The sequence below is a fragment of the Coloeus monedula genome, assembly GCF_965178545.1.
Source record: "Coloeus monedula genome assembly, chromosome: 4".
NCBI classification, from domain to species: domain Eukaryota; kingdom Metazoa; phylum Chordata; class Aves; order Passeriformes; family Corvidae; genus Coloeus; species Coloeus monedula.
Genome location: NC_138784.1, coordinates 20163813 through 20188334, shown reverse-complemented (window position 1 = coordinate 20188334; position 24522 = coordinate 20163813). Strand labels below are relative to the sequence as shown.

General features: G+C 40.3%; 1 protein-coding gene across 1 annotated transcript in view; it reads right to left on the bottom strand.

The window, feature by feature from the left end:
• Positions 1–24522, bottom strand: part of TBXAS1 (thromboxane A synthase 1) — a gene marked incomplete at both ends in the record, with an annotated part of 227535 nt that overhangs the window by 79646 nt on the left and 123367 nt on the right. Inside the window, 4 exons of the mRNA XM_082280876.1 lie at positions 7713–7843; positions 9822–9970; positions 12436–12524; positions 19744–19860. Of these exons, the coding sequence (XP_082137002.1) occupies positions 7713–7843; positions 9822–9970; positions 12436–12524; positions 19744–19860 (486 nt within the window). The remainder of the gene's footprint in view (positions 1–7712; positions 7844–9821; positions 9971–12435; positions 12525–19743; positions 19861–24522) is intronic.

Sequence of the window (24522 nt, the reverse complement as noted above, 5' to 3'; positions counted from 1 at the left end):
CTAAAATTTTTTTGAAGGCCCTCTGAATGAGCTCCACCACACATCTCTTAGAAAGTGAAGTTAGCTTTTCCTGGTACTATCTGCAAGATCATTCTTGGCAACTGTGGATATGCAATGACTTAACCAGGCTAATCAGCATGAACACGCTGGTGCTTCAATTTAATATCTGTCCTTTAGTACAAGTCTATGTTCTTGCAAACTAAAGCATGGTTATCACCTGTACTTGGCACTGCTGAAGCCACACCTTGAGTGCTGTGTTCAGTTCTGGGCCCCTCAGGAATGACTTGAAGGGGCTGGAGCATGTTCAGAGAAGGGCAGTAGAGCTGGGGAAGGTCTGGAGCACCAGTCTGATGAGGAGCAGCTGAGGGAGCTGGAGTTGTTTAGCCTGGAGAAAAGGAGGCTGGGGGAACATTATCACTCTCTACAACCACCTGAAAGGAGGCTGGAGTCAAGTAGGGGTTGGTCTTTTTTTCACAAGTAATATGACAGGAGGAAATGGCCTCAAGTTGTGCCAAAGGAGGTTTTGATTTGATATGAGGAAAAATTTCTTCACCTAAAGGGTGGTCAGTTGTTGGAACAGGCTGCCCAGGGAAGGGGTTCAATTACTAACCCTGGAGGTATGTAAAAGTCACGTAGATGTGGCACTTGGTGGACATGGTTTAGGGGTGGACTTGACAGTGCTGGGTTAATGGTTGGACTTAATGATCTTAAAGGCCTTTTATAATCTAAATGATTCTGTGGTTCTATGTGAGCAGTGCTCCGAGAAGTCATGGAGATGGCTCACGTGCATGATGGCACTTCAAATCCCAGAGTGTAGCTGAGGTGGGATCTGTGAAATATGAGATACAGACATCACTCCTGTCACCTCCAGAAGAAAAAACAGAGATAAACTGCAGTGGTTGAGAAAGACCAAAAGTGAGTGGAGAGAATCGCAGATGCCAGATTATATTGTTAGGGTTGCTGCAGGGTTTGCTGGAGTGGGGCAGATAATGCATACATGATACCATCTGCCTATTCCTTGTCTAGAGTCCATGAAGCACTCTGAGCCATAACCAAGGAAACAGTAAAATGGTGCATTAGAGCAAAGGGCGAGCAATAGCAAGCAGACCGCCATGTGCTTGCTGGCAGCAGGTAACCAAGCAGACATTTGCTAACTTCTTGTGGCCATAGTGCTCATAAAGCCCTGGGCTCAAAGGTGTTCTGGAGCTGTAGAACTGGGATAGATGCAGCAATAATGCAAAACTCTTCCTGCACGCCTTGGGGAGGCAAGAAAGACACCGCTCTTGTTACTTATTCTGTCCTTGATCTCTTTTGAGCAGAGAGACTGCAGAGCTGCATTTCATGATGAAAGAACCTCAGCCAGACACCTCAGCCCAGGCCTGAAACCCAAAGATCACATTTGCTAAGTTTCCAGTTCCTCCTTGGAAAGACAACAATGGGGTGAGCAAGAAATTTCAGCTGGTGCCCAGAAGTAATAAGGATTTCAAGTTCATTTCCATTCAAGGTTTTGTAGCTTTGTTATGTTTAAATACCCAGTTCATAAATCCCAAGAAAGTTATAAAACTCATTACTCATTACTCTTTAAGAAAAATAAATTAAATAAATAATTAAAAAAAAATATTAATCAAATGGGGGAAGGAACACAATTTAAACCACAAGCAAAGGCTTGACTTTTAAAAGAAGGTGAATAACTAAAATGCTTTTTAATATAATGCTCCTCATTCTTTTCGTCACTGTGTGCTGCCCAAGCACAGATACCAGATTTAATGTTCAAAAGGTTTTTAACATATTCTAGAGCAATTATACCATTCTGCTAAAAGCAGCAGGAATTGAGGTTTGAGAGTTGTGTTCAACTCCATATTTAGCCCAAATTTCCTCTATATCTTTAAGACACACATTTACCTTTCTGGAAAGTCCACATTTCCATCTGACAAAGGCAGTGTGTAATGGGATGATCAAATTGTGAGAATAGCACAGCAGAACAGAATCACAGCATCCCTCCAACAGACTTAGAAAAACAAAAGGATCAGACTGCTCCTTTGTTTTACTGACTTATATTAATCCATAAAAATAGATTATTTAATATTGCCATATAGTGTGTAACCTTAAATGGACACCACCGTCTTCTTAACAGAAACAAATTTTGCCTGGTTTTCTACAAAGATAAGAATACTGCACACTATTAGGTGTCTAATCCTCCCATCTGCTGTTTCCGTAGAAAAATATTTACTTTTTAACATCTGTACTGCATTTACACAGTTCAAACACACACATAGCTCCTGGAATGTACATAGTATTTAGCAAATTTTTAACTAAGTTTTCTTTGTAATTGTATAGTTTTCCCTTGACAAGGAGAGGATCAGACTTTTTCAGGAGGATTACCTCTGCTCAACTCATTTCAAGCAGCTCTTGAATAAAATAGTTCATTAGTTCATGAAAAGGAAGGACTCCAGGGAACTACCGGGGAAGGAAGAGAAAAGAAGAGAGTGTCACAGTAATTAGGTTTTCAGACTGTCGCTTATCCTCCAGAATGCAGGTACACACACACACGTCCCTCTTCCCCTTAGGGGAGATCATTGCATGTTTTTCCCTGGGAATCAGTGTTCCAGAGATTAAAGTTCTAACCTGGCCATAATTTCCCAGAAAGATATTAAAAGATACCCCTTCTTTATCGCACATTTCTGTTGTGATAGTCCATAGAGCATGAGCAGTCCACCCCCCCCCCCCCCCCCCCACCCCTCATCCTTGCAAGTATTCAAATACCTTAGTTTCAGAGTTAGTCAAAATTCAGTTTTCTGACCTTTTCAGGCTCCCATGGCTGATGCTGATAAAGCAAAGGACTTCCACTCACCAGGAATGTCTCATGCCTGCCCAGGTGTACAGGCAGCCTGGGAAAAGCAGAGCCACTGACTGTAGCTTCCGGTGATCAGGGAAAAGACTGGCCAGGATGGCAAGCAGGGAAAACTGGAGGGGGTTGCAGCTTGATCAGAGGACAGCCTCTTTTGATCTATACCTGGGCACAGTAGACTACAGAGCATCCCAAAGCCACACCAATTAAAAGGGGGCCAGATCATCACGAGGACTGACAATGCTGTACAGTTTCTGTGTGGCTTTACACCATGGGGCTCAGTGGGAAGCACGGCTCACAGCCTTCAGACTCTTCTCCTGTTGTTCTTTCTGTCTGCTCTGCATTTGCATTAAAAGCACTCAAGTAGTCCATAGGTCTGCAGCCAGACTGACTGAACTGCAAACTGAAATGCCAATGAATAGTTCAGGTGATACTTGCCTGTGCTTTGTCACCCTCTCATTCCAAAGTGACTTGAAACCACCAGGAAGCAGCTGATGGTCATCAGAAACATCATCAGATCACTACCGGCCTGGCATGGATCTGTGACCTTGAATTACGCATTCAGAGCAGATAGTATGACTGGAAAAATCAGACAGTGTCAGAAGGATGTGTTGAAGCCTCTATGAATTCTCCAATTCTCCTTGTTAAAGGATGTGTATTTTCAATAGTGGATTCTCCCACAGATCTGTGGTGGTTTTCCAAAAACAGTATTTTACAATAGCCTTAAATTGTTACATTACAATTGTTGTTATTACTATGGATTACAAATGAAACTCTGGACTTTAATCTGCTGACAGCAGGCTTAGTTTCAACCCACAGTTTTAGAAAGGAGTCTTAGTTTTGAGCACTATGAAAGACTCCTTCATCTAGACATCATAATTTAAAAGAAACTAGTAGGTTAAGAACTGAGCTATAACATGATATAAAAATAGCTTTAACATGAAAAAGATTTGCATATCAGATTATTAAATGAAAATCTATCAAAGTATCATTTATTGAAGTAAACAACTAGTCTATCTGTCCTGTCTTTGGATATATTTTGCCTCAGGGAAAAATTTAAACCTGGGCAGATAATCAGGATAAAGTATTTGAACACTTAAATCTTGCTGGAGTCTTTAAAGTAGGTGTTAAGTGGTGCATTAAATTTGTGCTGTTTCTTCTGAGCAGGGTAAATTTGCTCTTCTGTAAATAGTGGGAAAAGCCTTTTACAATAATTTGAATCTATGAATAAATGTAATATATTAAAATTTCTAAAGTACAACCATTAAATGTTTTTGTACATAAGCCAAATGAGTGGAATATCCAGGACCAAAATTATTCAAGTGACCACAGAAAGATAATATATAATTAAAATGACATCTGCACCACTAACCGATGGGATGAGAGAAAGTGACATCACAGATCTCATATAAGCTGCAAGCGTATTATTAGATCTAAACCTGGCTGTAAAATTACTATCTACCCATGGGATTATCTTTAGGCATTCAGAAGCATTGTTTCATTTACTGATAGAACAGGGATGATAACAGGCTGACTTTGCTTGTCACATTGTTTTTTGGCCTTTCTTTATTCTTTGTTCACATTAGCTGCAGATGAGAGGAAGACAAGCTTCAGCTGAATCACTGTCGTGGAGCTTTTCATTGTTTTACAGTTTGTTCCAAAGGCTTTTTTTATCCTCCCCACCCCCTCCCCTCGAGAAAAGAACCCAAAAGCATTTTTAATGGTGATAAAATCAATGGGGAGTAAAAGATGCACACAATGTAACATCTAGGAATGTGGCAAACTAAGGAATACCCATTGGCCTAATGCACCTCAGGGAGACCATAAGACTTTGCTTATAGCTCTCATTATTAGCACAAAGAACCAGTGGCTGCTAGTTATATCTTGGCCTTATTAAAATTCAGTGCCAAAACTCCAACTGGTTTCAGTGGGTACATTTCATCATTTGAGACCTAGGACAGAGGACATAATTCTCCTTCACATGCACAGCTATCTGGGGCACCTAATCTCTAAAGATTTAATTTCTGCATTAAATTGAAAAAAATTGCATTTTGTTCTGCTTCACACACCATTTTTATGTCTCCAGGAAATATTAGTTGCCTATATTTGTAACAAGACTCATGTACTACCAACCTAAAATAGTCAAAATTCTAAGAGCATGTAACAAGACAGGCAGTGAAAAGGGGAAAAAAGAAAGCTCCAAACTTTCTAGTCACTTTTGAACAACAATGATACTGAACTGCAAAGGGGACTTAATTTGCCCTCAGAAATCTGGCCCTAAGTGTCTAAATCCCAGCACCTGAAACAGTTCCTACATGCCAATTTTGCAAACTAGGCAAAAGTTCAGGAGCAGACGGGTCCACAGGCAGTCATGGAGCTGTACATACACTGCTAAGGCAAACATGGACTTTGCACTTTCCTCCACGTTGTCCTGGTGTTGGGCAGCTACTGCCATGTGTTATCTCTTACAGCACCTCCAATATCCCTTCCAATAGAACCTTAAGCCTCTGGTCCATCAACCACTGTAACCTGCAAACAGGCTGCATTATGCAGATTTCTGCCTCCTGATCTTGTCACTACAACCTTGCTTTTCTTTGTGCTGTCCCCTGTTTAAGGGAGTGACCAGCTCTAGCACAGTGAAGAAGCCCATGATCGATCCCCTCAGTACTACTGCCACAGAAACACATTGTATTTTATTAGTCATGGTTAATACAGCAAAACTTTTAATCCACATTATGTTGTTTTGTTGTCCCTTTTATCCTTTGATAATTGATACACAGAATAGACTTTCCATGCAGCCCCCTTTGGCATAAATCTTTGATTTAAAAATGAAAGCCACATCTGTATGCCATTAAAAGTTCACACTGGACCTGTGCAGTAGAAATGAGGTGCCTGCAAGCAGTTTATACACATCATCACTGTCAGAAAATCTTCCTGCAGCACTCAGCCTGGGCCAGGAACCATGTTTATGAATCACGAGTTGTTTTGGCCAGTCAGCAGTGCTTACCATCTTTTGATGTAAAGAAAAACAAAGACTGATGAAGGTGGGCTGAAGGAACAACAAGCAGCATGTAGTGATAAACTGCAACAAATGGAGAAGTGAGACATCACTGCAGAAAAAGTCAAAGAGCAGTGATATCTTCAAATGTAAATTTTATTTTTAAATGTGTCCTGGAAGTAATGTAGAGTAAACTAAAATCCATTTTATCCTGAAAAGTGGTAGCCGTGGGGCAAAGCTCTGAGAGTAAGTAGGGAAGATCCATTCTCACCTGTGCTGTTAACTCCATCAGCATTACTCTTCATCTCAGAGTGGTAAGAAACATCTCTTACACTTCAATATTAACAGCTTCCTTCGTGTGTATGTTGTGTGTTTCATGTCAATTGTTATGCAAAAATTTGTCTCAGTTACCTTAAAAATAGAATTCTCACCGATATTCTTTGTTTCTCACTACACATCCATATTTCTTCATGAGAAGAAAGGAAATGAAACTTCGTGCAATAAAAGGAAATTAAGTGAAATGAAAAAAAAATGAAATAAAAATGAAATTAAAATGAAGAAAAATGAAAGGAAACCTAAAGAAATGAAATTAAATGAAATCTCAAGATTTCATTTCCTTTCATGAAATGAACTTCCATTTCATGAAAGGAAATGAAATGAAAAATCAAATAATAAAATTAAATGGAATTAAACATTATGGAATAAAGGGAAATTAAATGAAAATTTTAAAAAAACAATAAAAAAGTGAAAAGAAATTAAATTAAACAATGAAATTAAATGAAATCTTGGGATTTCATGTCATAAATGAAAATGAAATGAAAAGTCAAGGAATGAAATGAAATTAAATTTAATGGAATGAATTGAAATGAAGTGAAATGAAATGGAATGAAAGGAAATTAAAAGAAACATAACAAAATGGAATTAGATGAAATCTCCAGATTTCATTTCCTTTCACAAAATGAGTTTTCATATCATGAAAGGAAATGAAATGCCAAATCAAAGAATTAAATTAAATTAAAAAACTGAAATTAAAAAATGAAATTTTATGAAATATAACAAAATGAAATAAAATGAAATCTTGGGATTTCATTTCATGAAAGGAATGAAATGAGAAGTCAAGGAATGAAATGAAATGAAATTAAACTTAATGAAAAGAAAGGAAAAGAAAGGAAAAATGAAATAAAAGAAATCTTGGGATTTCATTTCCTTTCATGCTTGTCTTTTTGGACAAAAGAAGAACTTCTGTATCATAGAATCAAAGCAGAGGCCTACGTTCCAAATGCTTCATATACCAAAAACAGAGACTTTCATAAAAATGTATGTGCCTTCACATACTTCATAAAACAAGACTGATTAAAAACAAACACAAAAAACTCCCTCAGAGTGCCTTATGTCCAAACAAAAGAGGTAACAAATGATTTGCTAACCATGGGTATCCATTTGTTTGCATACTTCAGGTGGTATTTCCTACCTTTCTAGTTAGCCATCTCAACACCAAGTGACTGCTCTAACCAGATGCTCAGGTTCTTTCCATGTTCCAAAGCAGCAGAAACTGTCACAGGACTATATAACACCCGCCTCAGCTTTTAGGGAATGACTGAGTTGAAACACTCAGTGAGGGCTCCTTTTCCTCTGGTCCTTAAGTGAAAGTAGTGCAGACACGACTCCTGACTCTAAGATGTGAAAAAAATTCCACTGGCTGAATCCTTCCCTCTGGGTCTGGAAACTAAGCTGAAAAGTCATCCCAGATGTAACTTTTCTGCATCCTTACTCCAAGAGAAGCAATATTGGAATGAAACTGAGTTCATTCCAGTTCTTCCTCAAAATATTTACTTATCCATATATTTATCACAGAAGTAGCCTTACCTCAGCTGCATCTTGCTGGTGTCTGTAGACAATTGCATTTTTTATGGTTTGGATAAAAAATCCATTCAGTTCCTTTTGTTTCTTGTTGGGAAAAATACGTAGCAATGGGATCATTATGAATGGGAAAGAAACTGTAAGAGATTTTAAAGCAGAAAACAGTGAATCAGACTGTGCAGGCATAAAATAGTCCGCCCCACTCCTCCTTAATATTATAAAACTTATCAAGTGGGATGTGTTCCTTTTATGAAAACTGATTTTTCTTCTTTTCCTCTCCCTTTACCAACCTATGGGGGTGGAAGAAAAAAGGATTTCCTTTTAGAAATGTCCTGCTGGCCAGGACTCTCTTGCCAGACAAATGCCTTCCAAACTTGCTTCCACAATGCTTCAGGATTTTGGTTCAGCTTTTTGGTGTCATGGAGCCACCACAACAAAGGGGAGCACTGTTTCCCCTGCCTACTCAGACAATTATATAGGGAAGGTGGGGGATCTTGAACTGGCCTAGCAGCTTATGGCACCAACCCATGAAACAGTGTAGTTTCCATTCTTGTTTACAGTTCTCCAGTATTAGGGACCTGTAAGAAGGATGGGGCTCTTTAGCAGGGCCTCTTGCAGTAGGACAAAGGCTATGGGGTTTAAACTAAAAGAGGGCCAATTCAGATTAGATATAAGGAAGACGTTTTGTACAATGAAGCTTGTAAAACATTGGTACAGGTTGCCCATAGAGGTGGTGGATGCCCCATCCCCAGAAACATTTGAGGTCAGGATGGACGGGGCTCTGAGCAAACTGACCTCGTTGAAGACATCCCTGCTTATCATAGGGGATTGGACTAGATGACTTTTAAAGGTCTCTTCTAACACAGACTATTCTATGATTCTATTTATTTTGCTTCTCTAAACAGGCCACAGACTCTGGAAGTGGGATGTTATCACAAGGATGGTCTCCAGTCCATGACTTTTATAGTCACGACCTAGGAGCCTGAGTGAAGTCTTACATCCTAATAAACCCCTCGTTAACTTATGAACAACTTAAGACTAACAAATTAATCATTGGAAAAACCTTGTTCTGCCAACAGAGCAGATACATTGTGGGAATTCTTGCCACATTAATGAGCGAGCAGAAAGAGATGAATCCAGGAATCCAACTCCAAACACTACAGAAACTTTTTCTAATGAAGAACATGTTCTTAGATGTATAGGGGCACATTTCTGTCCCATTAAGAAATTGGTCACAAATCACATTTCGCAATCAGGTTAACGTTAACCCCAGGGCAATATGGATACACAACTCCAGAAGGAAACAGTTGATGCACTGCGCGTACAGGTGCAATCTGTAATGCCAGCAGGATCAGATGGGCACAGGAAACTTTGCCACTGTGCCACCTGATATTACTGTGTGCAGGTCTAGATAACAAGATGATAAAACCTCAAAACCTTGATTATGCTGTGGCTTCCTCAGCTGTGATTCTTACTGCCCTTGAATTAAGACCATCACCACCACGAAGCCTTAGCCTGTGTGCCCTAGAACTACGTGGCTTTATACTCCACTCGTGCACTGCCTATTTATTCACCTAAAATAAATGCATTCTCTTCATGACACTTGTGATCTTTATCCTTTAGAACCATCAACCAGGCTGTGCCTGCTGTTCAAAAAAAGAATTGGGAGTACTTTACACAATCTCTTTATGCTCTTCCACCTCTTTTCTTTAGTGGGTTGTTAATGGATGGGATTTCAGTCTCTACTAAGCAAACCAAGTGCACAGAAACTTTACACTTAAGTTCCAAAGGGCAGTTACTCTGTTTTAGTGAGAAGTGTATTAAAACAAGTACTGTAGAAATGGCAGAACCCAGAAACTTTCCTCTCAAATGAACCTGGAGCATTGTGTTCCTGGACTCTCAGTTTCTGGAGTAAGTTTCATTAATGGTGACAAGACCTGTAGAACATATGGTGGAACTCTCAAGGGTACAATTGGCCTGTAGGTTGCATTCTGAACACCTCTGAAATAATCTCGGCTATAAAACTTCCTGCTCCGGCTTCAGCATGTTTTGCAATTTGAGGATGACTTTTAGGAAATTACCACAAGAAAGTAGACAAATGTGGACTATACTCACGGATTAGAATGAGAAGAGGCTTAAACAAAGACATTTCGAAGAATGTTCTGCAATTCTTAACAAAGGGGTCATCAGGATTCTTCTGAGAATCCACCTCAGTACCAAAAGCTACGCTACCAACGACATCCAAGGTAAAGCAGTTGTAACACCTGCATTTAATTGAAGAATGATAAATAATTATCTACAAATCACATATCCATTACTATCTTGCTTCTATGAACATCACATAGCATTAATTTTTGCCACTGAGTTTCCTTTTGGTTTTAGATTTGAGTTTTGCCAACAAGAGATGTTTCCATCATTCTGAAAAATGCTGATGCTTAATAACGATCACCTTCTCTACACCTACAATGCGATGTATTTTCATATAGCTCAACGAATCCACTAAAAATTTATTAAAAACAATTAAATTTGTTATGATCTAGAAATCAAATGCAACATGTCAGAGATTCATGAGCATTTTCTTAGTATGCATCCTAATGAATGAGATCACTCCTTTCTCATTTTAAACTGCAAAAACCACACCTACTACCTGTCCAGTCTAAACTCTCAGACACAAGAGGTGCTTAAGGATTTCCTTCTTCTTTTTCATACCTCCTTTGTAATGTAACTCTGTGGATAAAACCAAGAGGAACTGACACTATGTGAAATCTGTATCTCTGCAGAGGAGCAGTCAGTGCTTTGGGAACTACAAAAGATCTGTGGACCACGATTTAGAAACTTCAGAATTTACTGAATCACTCCCTGCATATCTGACCATCTATCCAGTTGTCTTACCATCTTTATTTTCCTAGTGAGCTTTAGCAGCTCTATTAAGTTTTGAGATAAGTGGACCAAGAATGTAAAATATCCTTGGAATTTGATTCTTCTGATCTGTGGTAAAATAAGCAATGACTGTACTTCCACGATCCTTACAAAAGGCTAATATCAATCTCTGGTGTTTTAACCTGAGTGAGCACGTATGAAGAGAAGAACAGGAGTCAGGCCCATTATATCCTGCATATATTATGTGAATCAGTATTTCTAAATATGATCTTTGTGAGCTGTCATTTTGATCACACCAGAGCAGATTTGAAAGATAACAACAATACTGCAAAGCTAAGTAACTTCTTTTGGTCTTCAACTCTTACACACACACACACACACACCAAAAAAAAAAAAAGCATTATTAGAAGTTAAAATGTTAAAAGAGAGGGCATTCCTATAAAACAATAATATCAGAAGGACTCAATCATCTACCTCTCCAAGGTACTGAAAAAAAAACCCTTAAAAACTAAATCTCGAGTTGTTGGCAAAACACAAAATGGCTAAAGACAACTAAGGTCACAGGAGGTTACAGCTAGGGTCTTTACATCCAAAAAACCAGCTCCCACAGCAATTTTGTGAAACTGCAGTGGAACGAAAATCACATTTATAAATACATCAAACCTGCTGAAATGGTAGCATGGTAAAAAAACAACTGGAAGATCATGTTCTGAGATGGTCAACATCATTCATTTATACTTTCAAAAGGTCTCTTCCAAAGTGTCTCTTGAGAGGTGAAACCCTATAATGGATTAATAGCTAAAAGCCCAGTCAAAGACAAAGGACAAATGGAAAAAAGGGAAAAGACTGGAAGGACTGGAAAGGTCAATTTTCATCCCAGCACTAGGCTAATATAATGTATCTTGAGGTTTCATAGCATCTCTTCAGCCATTTAATAAAGCGATCTCTGTGCGCACACACACTTACACGTGCACATGTACCTGAAAAAAGATTAATAAATTGTGGCTAAATATCCATTTCTTCTGATGAAACAATATTATTTATGCTGCTGCAGTTTGGGGAAAATCATGAAGAACTTCAGAGGGTGCTGACCAACCCAGCAGATGAAGTGTAAGAAAAATGAAGCAAAAATAGTGCCCGTTAGAAAGGATGCATTTGAACTACCACCCAGGGTCTTAGAGGAAATGCATCTACTCAGAGAAGGGACTAAACAGTGTTGTGATCAGTTCAGTGAAGACCTCTGATGAAAGAGCAACAAAAAAGATAATAGGATATTAAATGCATAACAAATGAGAGAAAGCAGAATATGGAAAATATTAAAATGTCATTTTATAAATCAGTGGTGCATTTTCATCTGGAGTACTGATGCCATTATTTCACAAAAAGATAGCGTGCCATGAGAGGGGGTTATGAAGAATGTGGTGAGAATGATTAAGTGCTCAAAAAAACCTCATATATAAAAAAAAGCAAAAGGGTGAAGGACTAGATATATTTGATACTAGATCATTTCTTGTGTTTGTACATTATTGGCAGCCTGTAGAGAACAGACTGGACAGGGACTGATGCAGCCTTCCTTTGTGCTTCCAGCTGTTAAAACTTCATTAAATAACTGCCAGAAATACATTAGATGCTTTACTAAAATTACTTTTCAAGTATGCAATGGCTGTCCCCAGGAAGAAAAGGCATTTATCAGACACACCCTCTATTAAACTATGATCTCCACTTTTAAAAGTGAGGGAGGAAAAAAATCTTTTATACAGTAAGTGTGAATTTAGAATAACTGCTGCTATTGACTTTTTTCTTTTTTTTTTTTTTAACCTGCTACTAATTTTTGGCATGCTGAACATACCTCTGGATATCAAAAGCTTTGCCAGAATCTGCGTAGACTTTCAAGTTACACAGCAGGACGTCACAGGCCTGGTTTATCAGTGGTGTCATCTAGAAAGGAACATACTGAATTGTGAAAAAACATAAAATGTTAAGAAAAAAAAAACAAACAAAAATAATTATTTAAAATTATTTTGATCTGACAAATGGGATAGAGCTTTCAGGTGCCTCTGCAGGTGTTGTTAGGCACTTATGCACAGTTGAAATGAAATATTGGCACTTTCAGCTCAAAATAAACCTACACATTACAGGGATGCCCTTCTCCAGCTCTGGGCCTAAATACAAGAGGCTGTGTCACTTACCTGACTGATGGCTCTTGCCCCGCTGTGGCCACATACACAGAGAGCTATCAGGCAAAAATATCCCCCTCTATTTTTAATCATTCCCTGTTCCAAATGATGATTTATCATGATCTCTATATGGACTTTTAGGTTGCATATGCTCCAGGGCAGAAGGAATAATGTTTTCCAAAGTCCTGTAAAGGCATTGGCGTCAGAGACCCAGCACTTCTACCCTGCCGTCTCTCAGTTTGAGGGACCTAACATGTACACTAGAAAACCACCCTAGATACCACTACAAGCTGCTGAGGGCAAACTGCTATTGGTACACGAGGAAAATCTTTTCTGAAGTGGTGATGCCATTAAATGGACATTCATGTGAATTTATTAATCTAAGGGTTCTTTCCAGTCACTGACGCATGCTGGTCTGGTAGACTTACCCACAGCTTGGCTGTAGCCAGCAGTGCAATAGTCTCTTCTTTAGGGCTTCATGGAAACCATAGCACAGGCAAACATCAAGGCCTTATAAAGTCTCTCTTTCTGTCCCTTTAGTTTCTACGTATGAGAGGAATCAGACACTTCCCTGATTACACCAAATATGCGGTTCCAGCCGTGAACCAAAAGGAACTATGTTCTATAGCTCTTTCCCATATGGACTACCAAGAACAGCCTACAACTTAATACCAGAGTCTTACCTCAACAACTATGCCAAGCATCAGCAACGCACACACAGAAGCTTGCCTTTCCTTCCTGAACTACCTCCTTCAGCATACGGATGTCAACAAACATGAGAACAGACTTATCCTACTCCTCTGACATTCCTGTTATCAAAAAAGACTTACTGCAGCCTCACAGCACACTCTGAGAGCTACGCAGCCTGCCCAGCCAAGTCCATTTTGCTTGGCACTTCTACCTCTGTGAAACTGGCATAACACTTTGTGCACAGGCACACTGCCATCTTAACACATGGGCAAGACTATACGCAGTCAAAAGGCCAACGCGGGAGCATCCAATATGTTTTCCGAAGGCAGAAGTCTGAGTCAAGAATGTGTCTAGCTGCTCTCAGGGTCCCATGTCTATATGAGAGAAATTGCATTGCAAAGCCAGGTCGATTTGGGCTTTGCCACAGTCTCACAAGACAACTCTGATACCAGATTAGTGCTCGGTAAAAGCAGTTGTTACACTTTTGGGAGGTGCACACCACATTATGTGGCAGTCTTCTTCCCCTTTTTGGTTTTCCAAAGAAGGTCCCCTGCAGCAAGCTTCTTCTCAAATGGTTCAACAAAATGAATACATTTTTATTCAATAGATTGAATGAAGGTGAAATACTGCATAATCTCTAGGTCCAGCCCCACCAATGAACTGAACCAGCCAAGGAGAACAAAATCAAAATCCATTTTTTAACAGGTATGATGTTACTGAAACAGATGGTGATCATTTCAGATTTTCCTTTTATTGCCTTATTTTCTCTTTTATTCCTCATCACATCACCAGATCTGTAACCAGCCAGCTGGTTGCTATCACATTTCAACAGCTGGCAGAGACGTCAGGGGGACATACGTCTGGCCAGGGCATCCCACAGCACCTCTGCACTTTGCACGTTCCACCAGCCTTTGGAAATACTGTTGCAATTCATTCCTAGCCACAAGATATTTTTATTAGTAAATCTAACCAGGAAAACAGGGAGGGGGGGGACATGGATTTGATTTACTGTTCGCGTGATATGACAATAAGACAATTATTTGTATATGAAAGCTACAGAGGATATCGACTCTGAAATCCTAGGTTGGGTTCGGGTTTTTATTCCCCTGGGGGACATAAATTAGTCCAATATAGCAAACTACAAAGACCACAGACTGAAATATTCTCAAGTCTCATAACACCCCAAAATCTTTGTCCAATTGTCAAGAAAAATAAAGTAGTGTCAGGGGACGTGAACCATACCAAGCGTAGGAAAGTGGCACAAAAACAGACACATTGATCTACACTGCCTTGGGTATCAGTGACTTCCCATACATTCTCATTTGCCAGTCAGAACATAAAACCTGCATAACCTGCCTGAGATTCAGTTCTTGGTGGGTAAACAAACCCCAGCTGCTCTGTGTTCAGATTGGCTGAGAGTAACAGGATGAAGAAAAATCTAAACAATATGGTCCCTGTAAATATTTGATCTGACAGTTATCTAATAGCAAGAGTAGCCCAGAGTCCAAATTTCTTTCTTTTTGCCAAAGAAGAGCATTTGGGGTTAGGGTTTTCATGATGCCAGGGGCTTTGCTGTATAAATCCTGCCAATATGCTATTTGGCACATATCAACAATTAGCTTCTGATTCTGCGTATGCACAGTGCATGTGGATGTTTGCACTGTTCAAAGGCATCAGAGTCACGTTCCTCTAGTTAGATGTGGTCCTCAGTATTCATCAGTATTATTACTCTCCTTATTAGCATCCAAACTGAAAACTAGAAGGCTGGATCATATTCACTGTAGACAGATGCACTGGAGACTGTACTGTTCGCATACAGCAAGCAGAAGTCGTGTTGGGCCTCTAGTCCCACAAATGTTATGAAATATAAAGGAAGGAGAAGGAAAAAGAATTCATCCCTAACACACGAATTGCTTCTCCTCCAGATTTCAAGTCCCTGAATAAAACCAGAAAAAGAGAAGTGTCAGAAAGATGTTTTGTGAGAGGATTTGTTTCCGTCACCTGAGAGTGGAGCTCTGCTATTCCTGGGCACAACTTACCGCAATGAGCAACTCAACAAGACATTGGCCTGTGGCTCAAGATTACGCACATTTCACGTATCACTTTTTACATTAGTGATATGCTTTTCCTCAGGTGAGTACACTTGCTTTGTCCACCAACAACAGCAATTTCTAGAGACACTCCCAAAATGCCTTTGACCAATGTGTACATTCTAACAGCAAATCAAGAAAACCTTAATGGTTGGACTGTCAGATCTTAGTCCGAGTGGGACATGAAAGATCTACATGCCTGAGAGTGACACTGGAGGATTTTTCTGCACTGCTCTGCCATGCTATTACAAGTTCTGCTTTGTGTCTCCCTTTGTTTGAAAGAAATGCCTCAACACAAACTCCACAGGTTATTTAGGACAATGCTACATTAAGCTGTGCTCTCTTCTTTAATTTTTGTGTTCTGTTTTGTTTAAATGGTTTGTTAATGGAGGAAAGGATCCCTGGCACACTGATACGAGATGACAAGACTACTGCAGCACCATCAGAATAAATAAAAATCAATAGGTTTTCTGCTGGTGTTGGCTGTAAAAGAGAGTAAAGCTATTTATCAAGTCTGACAAGGGGTCCAGAACTGCAGGATCATCACAGGCACCACAGCAAAAAGAAGAGGAACAAATTAAGAAATACTAAATAGAGAATCAAGACTGGTACAGCAAGATCACTAACATGTCAGCTTGTTTCAATACATAACAGCTGAAGGGAGCATGACAGGAACACTGGGAAATGTTTCTGTTACTTAGAGCGTCTAGTATTATAATTCAACAATTTCTCCTGAATTACATCTTGGACCAACTTTCAGTGATTGGTATTGTTCCCACTTAACAGATAAAGTTGTTTCATGTGCAGAGAATTTAAGTAGCTTCTGTCAGGTCACCCACAGGCAGTCAATGGCAGCGCTAGAAGTGACATTTCTTGGGTTTCCTGCCTCCTGTCTCTCATTTCTCATTCTTAGTGCTCCCACAGCAATGGCACTATGAGGTTCATTCGGGGGTCTTACTGGAAAGAGCTTACTATTAGATCTGCTACCAACTCCAGTGCCATCTCACGTGGGATGCTACCCAATCTTACTGCAGAATCAAGCTTACAAGTCTATTGCTTTATGCTATGCTCAGCACCACAATAGCATTTGTGTTTAATGATATCCAGAGCCAAACCCTCCTTCAGCTGAAGTGGATTCCTTTACTAATGCTTGTTAGAAAAAGAAAATTAAACAGGGAGAACACACAACACACAGAAATCCATAAAAGCAACAGTGAAACAGTACATAGCTTTTAAAGAAATTGAGAAAAGACAGAGAGAAAGCTGGAGAAGATGTCAGAAACTGTTGGAAAATGTTACAAAAACAACTCTGTAGACACACAGAAATCACTATATTTGCTATCCAGCAACTCTATAACCTCTTCTATAACTTCAGTTCATTTCCTTTAACTTTGAAAAATTCAAAATTTCTGGAATCAACTCTTCATCATTTGCTGGCTGACTGTTGGAGATATCTGCCAAACTACAGGGAAATTCCTCAAGCTCAGTGAACTCCTCAGTGACATTACACCACTTCTTTGAAGTGACAAGGGCAAAGCTCGCCTCTGCCCACAGCCGCAGGTGCCTCTGTGGAGCACTGCAGGTTAAATCTTAGCAACACACATTATCTCTGTCTTGGGTCTTGTCCTCCAGCAGCCAGGCCAAAGGGGCTTCTCACTTCTCACTCTTGCTAGCCCTGAAACTGTCCTTTCTTGTGTTTCTGAAATGGAGATATCAGGAACCTACGCTGAGCTCTCTGTCCCCCAGTGCATCTTTCATCTGAAGTGATTGCTATGGGGAGCACAAAGAGTTGTTAACATTTATTGCTCTGTCACAGGCTAATAGCTCCCAGTTCTCTCACAGCATCCAGACAGACTAGCCTATGGAGTGGCACTAGGGGCTGCAACACTCAAGGGGAGTCACTCTCCAAAGACACTCACGAGGTCTGCAGTCTCTCCAGCACCACTGGGGAGTTTCATAGAGGAACAAAGGTAAGGCAGACAGAGTGAACAGAGTGGAAGACTTTGGTGTGGGATTTTGTCAGAGGAATTAATATCCTGGAAGAAGAAATAAGGAATGTCCTAGTAGTATTTATAGACATGTATAAAATAGCATATCTAGGTTTTTATGCAATATATTAGTACCAAATTTGTGTTTGTAACTCAAAGTAGAGAGGAAGGGTTTATTATAAACAGGATGTCTTGCAGATAATGCTGAATACTCTGCAGTATGGCCAATACTAGAACATGGTATTTTTGTTTCCATGCTGCTGTAGAGGTTCTGAGAGAGTACCAAATATGGGAGAGTTAAAAAGTGAGATCATAATTAATGAGCATTGATTTCCTTTGAGAAGTGTTGGTATGGCTTCTAAATTAAGCAACAGCAGGAAAAGCACATGGGCAAGGACTTAAGTTGCATTAACTTCAAATCCCAGGATTGCTAATGTATTTGGGTAGAAAATGAAACGCAAGGCTGAGGAGCACATCCGTTCAACAGCGGTTCTTAACCTCACATGGGCTTGCTGCAAGTGTCTGTCTGTGTAGGGATGGACGGACTTCTAGTGAAGGCATGGGAGAGAAAAGCAAAATTGAACCTTTCAGAGACACCTGCCCCAGTCCTCTTTTTCCCACTTGCTGTAGAATGGGAGGAGAAAGTGACAATTTCCAGGTCACCCTAAGCCCATACACACATGCCTTCCACAGAGCTTGAAAGAGGCAGCATGGGCAAAGCTGATTATCAGGCTAAAATCAAAGATCTCAATCTTTGCATGCAAGACAGCTACCAAGCACTGGCCAGCCCTTCATTTTACCTCCTACCACTATTCCTGCATTCCAGCTCCACCACCAAGCCATGCAAAAGGGAGTGCCATGACTTCTCCTCCCAGCCCAGTTTGATCAGCCAGACCCTGCAAAGCCACGCGTGCCCAGCCCCAGAGCAGGATCCCTGAGGCTCCCCTCTCTTGCCCTCACCGTGCTCCTCAGCCAAGCCTGCCCGGCTGGTGCCGGCAGAGGTTGCTCTCCACAAATTGAGGGGAGTGCGGCGCAATCTTTTGTTAGTCCACGAGCAAAGAGCCGATGACCTGCAGTAAGGCAGATTAATTTCCGCTAGGAAAATGCAAAACTCTCCTCTTGCCACCATGCCATGTGCAACTAATCGCTTGCATATTTAAACACCCTCGCCTTGCTGAAATTTCGTGATGGAGTTGGTGACAGAGCAAATGTCAGGGCGTATAACCAATGGCATTGTCAGTCGTGATTAATCAGCATCTCCGCCAGGCTCGCAGCCAATTAGAATTTACCATAATAAGGAGGTGACAGCCGGCGTTGCTAAGCGACCGCTGTCTATAGAGCTGGGAGAGCCAGACACATTTAGATGTTACTGTGGATTTCGACAGCGGCATGTCAAAACAACACAAGCGTTTGCCCAGTGGAAAATTTTACAACCCAGGACTGGGCACCAGAGTGAGCATGATTCCCTTTCAGAGTAAAACATAAAAAGGAAGAGGTGATTTTTTTTTTGTTGTGGGGTTGTATTTTGTATTTTTCTTTGAGAGAAGACTTTAACCAGTCAATCATTTATATACATTTAATTAAGAGATATCGTGTCACAGGACTTTTTTACTGGGTAATGGGTATCCATGGCTCAGCAAATGCTGATACATTTATAGGAAATTAGCAGCAGGTTAGCGCAGAGACATTTATTTTCAGTCAGAGGTATTTATCTGGCAATGACATTCTGTTCCAGTGACTTATTTTATTATATGAAAGGATTAAAGAATAAAAGGAGGAGGGAAGGGGAAGGAGATGGAGAAATGAAAACAAACTGACAGCAGTTCCTGTGTTAACATGAGAGTTGCTGACTCTGCACATCAAGAAAAGCTATGTTCCAACTGGGAGCAATAACCTTTCCTGGACCTAAGCTTACTCCTAACAGCGCAAGGGAGAGGAAGAGGTAAGGGTCCTTCTTGAGTATGCTACACTTTCATGGACAAACTGACTTATATAGAGGAAGACAGAGGATCATATCCTCAGATGAGCTATTCTGATTTTCACCAATCTATGATCTGAACCATGCCGTATGGAAGCTCTGCCGCAGTGCTCTTCAGGTCTAAATAAAGTGGCACAAAGTAGCATGTTTTACCTATCCTTAATATGGACCTACATAAAGCAGATGCCTGCACAAGTCTTCTAAATTATGAAAGCAGCAATGTCTACACCTTACCTCTTTCAGTTTGGTATCGCTGAAGGCTGGGGTCAGCAGGCTCCGCACGTACTTCCATCTGTCATCACGAAGACAAAGGATGCTATCAAGCATTGGCTTGGAAATCAAGTTCGGCTTCTAAGTCGACAGAAAACATAATTCAGTTTTAACACAAATGCAACTACAGCTACTCAAGACTCTGGAACTTGGGAAGATTGCTCAGGAATGGTATCACACTGCTATCCCATGAAGAGAGGTTCAAATCAGTCCCAAACACCAAGCTAAACATGGATGAGGCTAGAGAAAATTTCTCTTTTGCTGCACTCATTTTCTCTTGGGCTTGTAGAAGTCCTGGACCAACCCAGTAACTCCTTTCTCAGACTGCTCTGGTTCTGATGTTCCTGGTGTTCTCCTGAGACCACTTTCACTGAAGCCTGGCTTCTTCCTGCTCTTTCTAAGGTGACTAGCAAGAGGACTTGTCAACACTCCCTCTCCGTGTGACATGAGTGCCAACGCACCGCATGCCGGTGTTGGTGGGGGACACAATTTCTGGTGACAGCTGGTATGTCAAATTGTTACATGCATTTTAAAAGTCTTCAGAAAATATGTTGATTAGAAAGCAAGTCCCAGTCCTTACTCTGTTGATAAGGAACACTCTCACTAAGAAGTTGTGGCCTGTGACTCTTACAGCTGCAGCAGTTGGTCAAATATAGTAGCTTAAAGCACTGCCCCACGAAGTTCAGTACCAAAATGACTACTGTGAATTTACTAAATTTTAACCTCCCCCGCCATCTAAGAAATTCCTGTCCAGAGAACAGTGATATTCACCAAGGAGTAAAAGGATATAAAAGACAAAAGAGAAAGCGAGTCAGGAAACTTCTGCCTGGGAGAAGCACCAGGAGACATCCAGCCCCACAGTAGAAAATATTACATCTTATAGTATATCAGAAAATGTTTCCTAATTGTTCCTGAAGACCTCCAATAACAGAGATTCAATAACCTCCCCACTCAAACTCTTTCAGTGCTATACTACTTTTACCATGGTAGCCCAATCTCTCTCTCTTGCCGGAACTTTAGTCTTTATGCCGTCGCAGGCATAGAAACCAGGTTATTCTCCCCATCTTTGCAGCAGCCCATACATACAGAAGGCTATAATAACCACTAAGCATATTTCAGCCATCTACCCCACATAACACCAATTCACTCAATACATACTTATCAGTTATATTATCTAGGGCTGTTCAGGGTTGATACTGTTCCTCTGCATAGTCCTGCTGATTTACTTCTTTCTCAAGGTAACAGTCCCTGTGACCTGACATGGTACTCCAGGCAAGGATGGATGTTTTTTCTCCAGACATTCTGCAGTTCTCTATTCACCCTGGAATATTACATACCACAGCATGACACTGTACTCATGTACTGGTTTGTGGTTCCCTGCAACTTTCAGACTTCTGTCCGAATGATCACTCTCTAGGAAGTTATTCCCGGCCTTTATCATTAAAGCTGGTTACTCCCAAGAGTCACATTAGAACATGTCCTTTTGAACTATGACCATTCCCTTTATGATAATTTGTTCAATTGATCAAGCCCACCTTGAATTTTAGCCCTTTTTTCCATAGCATCTTTCATCCTTACCAGCTTTCTACCTGAAATGTTAGAGCAATCCATACCATCATCTAAATCATTAACAAAAGTACAGAACACTTCCTGCAAAGAAGGCACACTGGGCTTCTCCCTTCCCTTCCAACAATGGACTGTTCCAAAATACATTTCAGGCATTGTACAGCAATGTCCTCCAGAAAAACCACACTAAGATTAGTGGGTGTGGGCAGAAGGTGTACACTTCTCCAGTTACCAGGAGGTACTAATGTACATGAAAAAATCAATTCTTACGACCTGTTACACACCTGGATACTTTAATTTCATTTTGTGCCTCAATACTTCTGATTTTATTGCCACTACACGCTATTTTTTTATCCTTTTTCTTGGAAATCTGACCTACTTTCCACTTTGTAAAAAAACAATTTCTCCTCAGGAGCCATGAAGAGCTGGCAATTTAGCTATGCTGGTCTTCCACTGCACTTCCTTAACTTTCCTCCTTACTGGAAGAGTTTGCACTTAATATCGTTTCTTTAAGGAGCTGCCAGCTCTCCTTAACACCTTTTTCCTTTACACTTGCCAAATTCTTACTACACTGCATAAGCTTGTAAAATGCAGAAGCCTATTTTATATTGCAAACAGGCTAATGGGATAGTTTTACATTCTCAGCAACACCATCCAGTGTAGTAAACTAATGTCACTGGGCTGACACTACCGACCAGTTTTGTGCAAAGATGAGCAGCTTTCAGGTAGAAAAGTACATATTAAGCTGAAGGAAGAGACTGACTTAGGTACTGTCATTAGGTACTGTAAAACAAAATAAGGGCACTTTTCTAATGTATATATAGGCTATTCTATTTTGTACAGTAACAAGGCAAACCTTGGACAGGCTGTCAAAATTGAAACATCTTGGACTGTTTTCTCTGAATAGCCTCTTTAAATAAATGATCTGTTTTCTAACTTGTCAGTAGGTATCTTTCCTGAGGATCAGAAGTGCAGCTAGAAAGACCATCCCTCGGTGGAGCGCTCCATCATTTGTTACAAATATTCAAAGGCACAGGAGAATCAGAAGAAAGAGGCTCCAGACAATTGGAAATGAGCGTCATCCTGTCAGAAAGTACTGTATGCTACCCTCTGCTTCACAGTTCTTACGTACTGCTAGAGCAGCCGTTTACACTAAATCTTGACTCAGCTGGTCACGAAATGAGTCTTCCTTATGTTTTCGGTCTTCATTTCAAACCCTGAGGCCCAGATTGCAGTGCTCCTGAGCACTCAACAAAATCAACAACAGGGAACATCCTTGATCCTGGCAAATGCATTAGTCCAAGAAATCAGGTCATTGAATGCAGCCCCCAAATTAGCAAACACTCTCAGACCCGTGTATCAACCACCAGCCTTCACTTCTGCTTTATAAAGTGGAGATATCACATCACCGCCTCAGAAATGCTAACGATACATTAACATTTCTGAGGCACTCAGCAACTACAGTGAAAGAGCAGAATAACAATTCCCACAAGGAAATGACCAATTTTGTCTTCCAAGCAAGGTTTAAATAGCATACAGAAAAAAAAAAAAGAAAAACAGAAAAAATTACAGGGCAACACTCGGAAAAGTATTTTGCATCCAGTCCTAAATTGAAGGCTGCCCAAACTGTGCACTCTAGAAGACAAATCTCCTTTGCAAGACAAAGCTCCACTCAGATAATAACAGATGTGATATAAATCTCACTGCATTTGTCTTGAAAGCAAATTCCCTTCCTAAAACCAAACATTTGCCCTAAAAAGTGCTCCTAATTGCATAAAGACTGTATACAGCACATTCACAGAGAGGGACCCAGTTACTGAACAAAGAGCCTGTTAACTATAATATTATAACTGTGACATTAACTATAGCATTGCCTTTTTAGCACTCTACTTTATGTCAGTAATGCTCCCTTAACATATTTCTGGTGTGCACAGTATTATATATATATAAATGCTGCAAGGAAGCAAAAACAACTTTGGCCATAAATTATTTTACTCTGTACCTTTAAAACTGGGCATGCAAAAATATGTTTGTGTTTATTGGAATACCATCAGCATGACTGACAGTGTATAGTGGATTTCATTTATCAGGTTTTCCTTATAGTTTCTGCAAACACTTTCCTCCTAATTGCATAAGCTGTATTACAGGTTCATATAGTAGGAATGAAAATGGATTTGGTACGAGAATGAGACTGAAGTATCTCAGTGAAAGATGAAGTGTCACCTCTTTCCAAATGGATGAAGTACTAGATGTATCTAAAAAATCTTGAGCTTATAAAAATCACAAAGAAGATTACCGTGGGAGGCAGCTGTAATATTTTCAGGGTGGAATTTCGGCTTTTGGGAAGCAAAGGAGGTTGCTTTTAAGTCACATGCAATCAGGATCATGTTCCAACTAGCATTATCTAAATACTGAACAACTGCTCTGCGCTTCTTTCTCCTGTGTAATCAACCATTTCTGGTACAGCAATGCTGCATGAAAACCAATGCAGCATAGTTATCTCTTGCAGTCTACCTGCAAGTGCTGCTGAGTTCCCACAATCATAGACCACAACAAGGAAAATTGCAGGGATTTACTTGTAAACAAATCCTTTAAAACATCACTGCTTTTAAAAGAGAAAACAAAATAATATTTGCAGATGAGTGGCATCTCTGCAATTGATGCAGGAATTCCCTCCCCCATAAGGTGTTCCTCAGGATGACCCTTCAGACCCAGTTATTGGCTTGTTTGTCCCTTAGTCAATTTGACTTCCTCAGTATTACTAAATAATTCAAGCAAGTGAATCTTCTCTGGCTCTGAGGCCAAGTAGAACTCAGAGGCCTCCTGTCCCGAAAGTTAAATCCCTTTCCCAAAAAGAATGGACATATCCAAACTGCTTCTGGTCATGCTACATGTTCTGCTCCTGAACTGTGCCCAGACCATGCCTAGGGACAACTAATCAATACACAACAAAACCATGCCAAGAAGCATGTCAATATGGACATCCGTAGGACCTATTCATGCACTAATATCCTGTCCCTGTTTTATCTTGGAGAAAAACTGTAGCCTTCCATGATTCAGTATTTATGTATTTCAATATTTGTTCCTTTCCCAAGTTTGTCACTAGCAGTCTAGACAACCTCTGGCAGCCACCAGTGACTGCCTAGAGCAGAAAGAAGGGTAACAGCACCATGATGT